The sequence below is a fragment of the Nymphaea colorata genome, chromosome 7 (assembly GCF_008831285.2).
Source record: "Nymphaea colorata isolate Beijing-Zhang1983 chromosome 7, ASM883128v2, whole genome shotgun sequence".
Lineage (NCBI taxonomy): Eukaryota > Viridiplantae > Streptophyta > Magnoliopsida > Nymphaeales > Nymphaeaceae > Nymphaea > Nymphaea colorata.
This window is the reverse complement of record NC_045144.1, coordinates 21,444,791-21,451,681: the sequence shown is the minus strand read 5'-3', so window position 1 is coordinate 21,451,681 and position 6,891 is coordinate 21,444,791. Positions and strand designations below refer to the sequence as shown.

The 6,891-nt window shown below is 36.7% G+C and overlaps 1 protein-coding gene across 1 annotated transcript; it reads right to left on the bottom strand.

Annotated features, from left to right (window-relative positions):
- Window positions 1-314: 314 nt before the first annotated feature.
- Window positions 315-4,040, bottom strand: LOC116257788 (rho GDP-dissociation inhibitor 1). The gene is made up of 6 exons (XM_031634776.2): window positions 3,714-4,040; window positions 3,573-3,639; window positions 2,390-2,608; window positions 1,253-1,377; window positions 744-842; window positions 315-664 (listed from the first exon to the last, which is right to left on the bottom strand). The coding sequence occupies exons 1-5, from the start codon at window positions 3,942-3,944 to the stop codon at window positions 762-764; spliced, it is 723 nt and encodes a 240-aa protein (XP_031490636.1). The 5' UTR covers window positions 3,945-4,040; the 3' UTR covers window positions 315-664; window positions 744-761.
- Window positions 4,041-6,891: the final 2,851 nt, after the last annotated feature.

The following is a 6,891-nucleotide window of genomic DNA, read 5'->3' as shown; positions in this document are numbered from 1 at the left end:
TGGCTGCAATTACATTAATTAATATTGAAATGACATTTAGTTGGTTTTTAAATATATTGATATAATCAAGGGGCACATAATATATGAATAAATGGATTGTTGGAAATCACCAATATGAAAATAACTAACATATGTTGGACTGTGTGGTCAAATGCCCACATGTGGCTCCATTCCGTTTGGTCGTTAGTGGCTCCTTGATTTTACTAATTTAAATGGGAAAAAATGTTATATACAATCAAACATGTTCATACTACTTAGGGGTAGTTTGGCAATGAAAGAATTTGTACCTCATATTCGAATATGACAGAGATAAAACGAAATTATGACAATAGGACCAATCATAGTCAGAATTCAAAAAGAAAAATACAACCGTTCACATAGAGAGAACAAAAAAATTAATGTATCATCTCAAGAAAATGATTCCAATCAGAATGCCATCAAAAAGACAACCTAATATACATCTATATTATTAGTTGAAATGTCATAAATGTCTAAAGAAGATTCTCTTCGCTTCTCTATGATCTCAATTTTGTAATACTCCAATATGAGGTGAATTAGCTCAACCTATGTCCAAATCTGCTGCACCATTGAGGATCAGTTTCATTGGGTCTCCACGCCGTCTTCGAAGCTTGGAGCTTGATCGGTCGCCTGTGAAATATGGCTCCTGGTAGAACGATGTTCAACTTAGTTGTTCTATATGAGAAGGAAGAGAAACAAACCAAGAAATTCATTAACGATCGTACGAGTTGCCTGATAATCAGCTAGCTAGATGCTGGCCAGTCTTTCTTTATAGCGAATGTGTAGTTGATTTCCAGGTAGCATGTGTTGTCATCGTCTACAAACTGATGAGAAATTATAATCACAAATTCAGCTTAATGATGCATATAATGATCAGTATACATATGACTACAAACACGAGACTGTTTAATAGGTCATTCTGCAAGGCATCTGTTTATGTGTGCATGTATGCATGTGGTTGATTTCTTGGTAGCATGCATTGTCATCATTTTACAAACTGATGAGAGATTATGATCACAAATTCAGCTTAATGATGCATATAATAGGTCAATATGCGTATGTTTGGTATGACATTCCACAATGCATGTGTGCATGTATGTATGTATGTATGTATGTATGTATGCATGGTATATGATACTCTGAGCATATAAAATTATAGAATACCATGACATTGGGAAGACAAGAACTAAGCTAAAAAATGTGGGAAGAAATCAAGAGGGCCAAGGAGTTGTACCTTAGATTTGGCTGAATATGTGCCCCTAGCAAAAATACCAGAAGGTGTGGTCTCTTCTGCCATCTCATATGTATATGGCTCTTGCTGGGGACTAAATGTTCCCAACATTTCTTTTGTGCTGTCCACTGGTATTTGGATATTGAAAAATTAAAACTTTGAAACCAATTAAACATTGCTGGTGTAAATACGAAGAAAAATAAACCTGCAAGTTCACTCTTTTAGACATATATGAGAAACTCGGGGGCCAACCAAACTATACTTCTCAAACTTTTTATAGGGACCGAACTATATTATTTTGAAACTTTTATAAGGACCAAATAAAAAATTTTCTTGAAAATTATAACAAGTATCTTTTTCATAAAATACCAATGTGAGGCCATGACCCCTGCCAGTCCCCCTGGCTTTGATCTAAGAGAAACTTTATAGTTAATGTTTGTTCATCTCTTGATTAAGTATATAGATGTAGCAAATGTGAGTATGCTATGAGAGGCCAGCGAATCCTACATATATGTGTGTGTGTATATATATATATATATACATATATTTAGGAGGTACAATCTTTCAGTCATCCAGATCTCCATCCAATAAAGGTCATCCAAGGCTTTGCATGGAGCAAATATGAGTATGCTATGAGAGGCGAGGTCCCCTAGGTACAAAAACAATCCACAAAAAACAAACCGCAAAAACGAAAGCAGGAAGACGAAATATACAATACAATGCACAAAAAAATAAGAGAGAGAGGAAAGACAGAGCGGGAGAGAGAGAGTTGCTAAGTAGGTAGTTCTACCATTATGAGTGTCTTTTTTAAATCAATGCTACCTGTTATTGATTTCAAAAGTCCATCATTTTTTTGTTTGACAACCAAACTGTTTTCCTCAATGATTTATGCACCACTAGACATGAGAATTGAATCCCTAAAGTCTAAAAATGAAACTCTTACCCCCTGCAGTTGATTTTTGGATAAAAATAAAAATAAAAATAAAAATTGGACGATTATGTAAACCTCTAATAACTTTAAATAAGATCACCTAACGATGATTCGTTGAGAAATAAACATAAGTGGAACCAATATTTCATGAACATCGAAGACATGACCTGATGATTTGCCAAATGCATGTTAATCAAGTGCTACGTTACCTTTCACACCAGTTTTCCACACAGTGTTGGTGTACTTGAGCCCAGAGACAATGTTGTTGCTGACCACGAAAGAGAACTTGAGGCTGTACTGGCTTCCCTCTTTGAGAACAAACAGTGGGGTGTTTGGATTGGTCTCCAATGGGATGGGAAGAACCAGGTCAGGTCTACCAGGTGACAAGATCGAAAGGTTCACGATCTTCACTTCTGGCTCCAGAGTTTCTACAACATCCAAAGAAAGAGACACAATCACAGCATAGCAAAGGCAACACATTTTAACTGTCTCGTATTTAACAAATGCTCGAAGGGGTCGTTTGGCTTTAAGGACACTCTATGAATGTCCCATAAATCTGTCAAAAGATTGTTTCTGTCAAAAGATTGTTTGGAAGCAAGAACACTATGTGAATGTCTCATGAATCTCAAAATATCTCTACTATCAAACGACCCTGAAGGAAGCTAACTAAGGTTTTTGGATCTTGGATCCCAAGTATTTATATTCTTGATTTCTTAGACATGAGATTCCCTGTTTGAAAATTGTGTAAATTGTATCATGGATTTGTGAATTTTACATCTTAATATCTATGGATCTTAAGTCACACACTTTCCCTCTACCATGAGTTCTATAGATCTGGGTGTTAAGAATCGATTAATCAACCCAAATTGGTGAGTTTGCCGATTCAGCAAATGGGCCGATTGATAAATTTAATCTAATGAGTTTGTAAATTACTTGGTACTTAAAAACTGGTTGATAAAAAAAATTACTACCATATTTTAAAAAAAAAAAATTGACACTGGCGTTCTTGAATCAGTTTGAAACAGATTCATTGTTATGAATTTGAGACATGATGAAAATTTTAAGTTCTTGATTTTCAAATTTCTAATTTACAATGACCGTCGAATTAAAGGTAAGGGGTAATCAAATGTTAGTTAAATAGATCCGACATGTTTTGCAAAAATAAATAAAATAGGAAGTATGAAATTCAAGCAGCGAGGAGCAGAAAATTCTGGCAAAAAATTAAAAATATTAAAATATTAAGCGAACCGATCATTCGTCGAGAAAGGAACAGAACCAACTCGAAAGAGAGAGACAGAGAACTCGAAAACCAAATGTAAATATTTTGAATGGAAAAGAATGGGGAGAAGCAGAGAAACAGACAGAGAGAGGGAGAGAGAGAGAGAGAGAAACCTCCAACGGAGTTCAGATCAACGCTGCCCAAGAGCTGTTCTTTCCACCTTCTTAAGCTCTCGTCGTCCTGTTGCAAGACAATCCATTAAAATCGACAGAAGCCAGGAACAGAGAGGGAGAGAGAGGGAGAGAGAGAGAGACCTTGTCCTTCTCCAGCTGCTCCTTGAGGGAGCACTGAGGTCCCAACTCCAGCTGAGCCGGCACGTCCTTCACTTCGTCCTCTTCCTCTTCCTCCGTCTCACAGAACGACGCCTCGCTCATCTGCCTGTTGAGCTTCTCCCCATGCTGCTCGTTCATGTTTCCGACGACGTCCTCCTCCTCCTTCTCATGATCCTCCTTACCCGATCTCTCCTCTTCTCCAACGCCACCCATCTCGTCGCCGGCCGCCGTTCGCTTCCCTCCGATCCCCCCGACTCACACCACCACCTCCTCAACGCCTGCAACCTCTCAGACGCAAGGGCGGGAGGCAGGGGCCACTTGATCAATGAATAATAGAAATAGGCCATCCCTGTTTTTAGTCGTGCGCCTTCCTCTTTCTCCCTAGAGAGAGAAAATTTTGTGTTTTTTATTTTCTTTTTTTTGTTTTGGTTTTTATTAGCATATTTCCAAAAAATGGTTTTTCTATTGACTTTTTTCAGTATTTATAAAAAAAAAATTATTTCGCATTATAACAAATAAGTTTAGATAATCACTTGTGAATAAAAATGAAAAAGATCACAAAAGAGTGCACACTTCTTGGATCTATAACATCTTGAATTTCATTTATTTAGCTACCACGTATTATGTAATTCAAGTAGTTAAATGAACTACGTAATTAAAACTTATTCTTTTCTAATATTTTAAAACTTTATATTCTCTCTCTCCAACTGGATACATGCTCTATTATTTCACTTCCATTAAAAAAAACTATCTCCCGAGAAAATGCACAATAAAATTTTACATGGAAAAATTAAAGGTTGCATAGATTCAGAAGAGGCTAAAAGATGGCTTTGAAATTTCTTTTACCCCATTTGAGCACACCAAATTTACATCTCCTGAATTTAAACCATATACATTTTTAAAATAGAGCAAAAAATCTTTTAAAAATTATAATAAATTACCAATAATTCTTGTAAATTTAAAAAAAATAAAAAAATTGAATCAAGGGTAAGAAGAATGTCACTACCCAATAGCATGAAGTAGGAAGATGTGCCACGTTAGTCCCGTATTTTAAGGGCACCCTGCCAAGATTAGGGTGGGAACGGTCTGACTCTTTCTTAGAAGAGGTTATTAGCACCATTAATATTGGAGCCCATCTAGCTCTGACCATGTCTCACTTGTAACAAACTCTGCCACTCCTGAGCCTACCAGCCATTTTTTGGAGCCCACCTGATTAGCCCCTGATTAGCCCCTTGTGGCGGTGGGTGTGTGGCTACTTTTTAACTCTTCCTTACTCTTAGGAATGCAAATGCCTTGAGATTCGGATTTTTTTTATGGGGTTGGCATGATAAACGCGGGTAAGCAGTCAGTTTTCATTTTGAATTTCATAATATCAACTCTAAAGGAGGGCACCCCGGAGCCAAGGGGGGCCGCATGGGCCCTAGCCCCACCTCAACTTTCTTTTTGTATTTTTTGGCAAAAGAATGGCGACTATGTTCTTATACTTATAAGCGATAAATTTAGATTGAAATTCACTTTTTTGAATATTAATTATCTTAACTGTTTGAATCATGAAGCATTCATTTATGTGTGGGATTTGATTGATGCACTACAAATTATTAAGATGTAATTAAACTTGAGGTGGGAACTATTGACTCACTCTTAGAAAATATATTAAATATGGACGCAAATTTTCTATCTAGAATAGAATTTCACGTATAGTTACACTTGAGCCAGTTTTTGGATGCATTGATATAAATGGTATCAAATTATTAAGCAATGTCAGCTGCCTGGATTCGAATCAGATGTACCCTTCATCAAAATTTGGTTAATGGGTAGTCTCATATTTGAATACCAATTCAGATCTGAGTTCAAATGAAAAGAAAATGCCATACAATATCCGTTTAAATTTGCAAAAGAATCCGATTCAAGATTCAAATAAATTTGATTGTAGACCTAATGCGTCTCAGTTTGATATACCGCGCGTTTGATGGTAAGCTAAGATCTAATATCAAAATTTGATTTGGATATGAACATGTAGAAATTTTGCTGCAAATATTAAAATGGTATCCATCCTTTCAGGCTTTTTATGTAAAACCAAATCCAAATTTGTGTCTAATGCTTGTTGTTTCCTAAAGGTCAAAGCAGATCAGATTTTATGTTCAATTCTCAAAACTTTTTCCATGATTTACAGTGATTTGGTTTCGATCCAAATTTGATCCATTAACGTTCCTAAAAAGAGTGTTTGACACACGTCCCAGGGTGGCTTCGGCAGGCCGTGAATGCAAGCACAGAGAACGCACCTGCGCCCTCCAGCTGTATGTGTTCTTCATGCAAGAAACACAATGGCACGCTCTGTTCTGTTCTGAGAAGTTTCTATCAAACATCCTCTAGCTATGACAGTAATGGGCATTTGGCAATAGTAACTAGGGTGGCACAATGAGCTGAGCCAACTCGGGTTCGGCTCAAACTCGGCTCATGCTTGACTCGTTTATAAATGAGCTGAGTTTGAGCTTACCAAGATATTTGAAATGATAAACGAGTCAAGCTTAAATTTCAGTTCGACTCGATTCACAAACCAGTACTCTATGTAATATTGTCAAAACTGGTTTCACAAGTTACATGAGTTAAACGAGTTAATGCTTACACGATTTGAACGAGTTAATGCTTACATGAGTCAAAAGAGTTAATGCTTACATGAGTTAACGCTAAACGAATTAATACCTAAACAAGTTAAATGGGTTAAACGAGTCATGGAGCTTGATTTTGTGTAGTTGAGTTGAGCTTGCTATAAGGAGCTTGACTTGAGTTCGAGCCGAGTCGAGCTCGGGCTGGATTTGGCTCGTGTGCAGCCCTAATAGTAATACATTGTTACTGTTTCATAAACCTACTCCAAATGGCGCAAATCATAGAATATTTGTATAAGTGTTTCATGAATCTGCTATGCTTTTTAGGATAAATTCACATGACAATAACAACATGTTACCGTTGCCAAATGACCCCAAAATTTAACATTGGGCGTTAAGGTTTGACACGACGATGCATGTTCCTATAGGAGGTGGATTGTAAAGTCTCGTCTTTAGAAAAATTAGAAATAGTTTATACTGAAAATTTTTGAAAACGGTTGCAGTGTTTATATTCATTCTTAGTTGTTTGATATTAAAAGGGAGGGACCCTACAC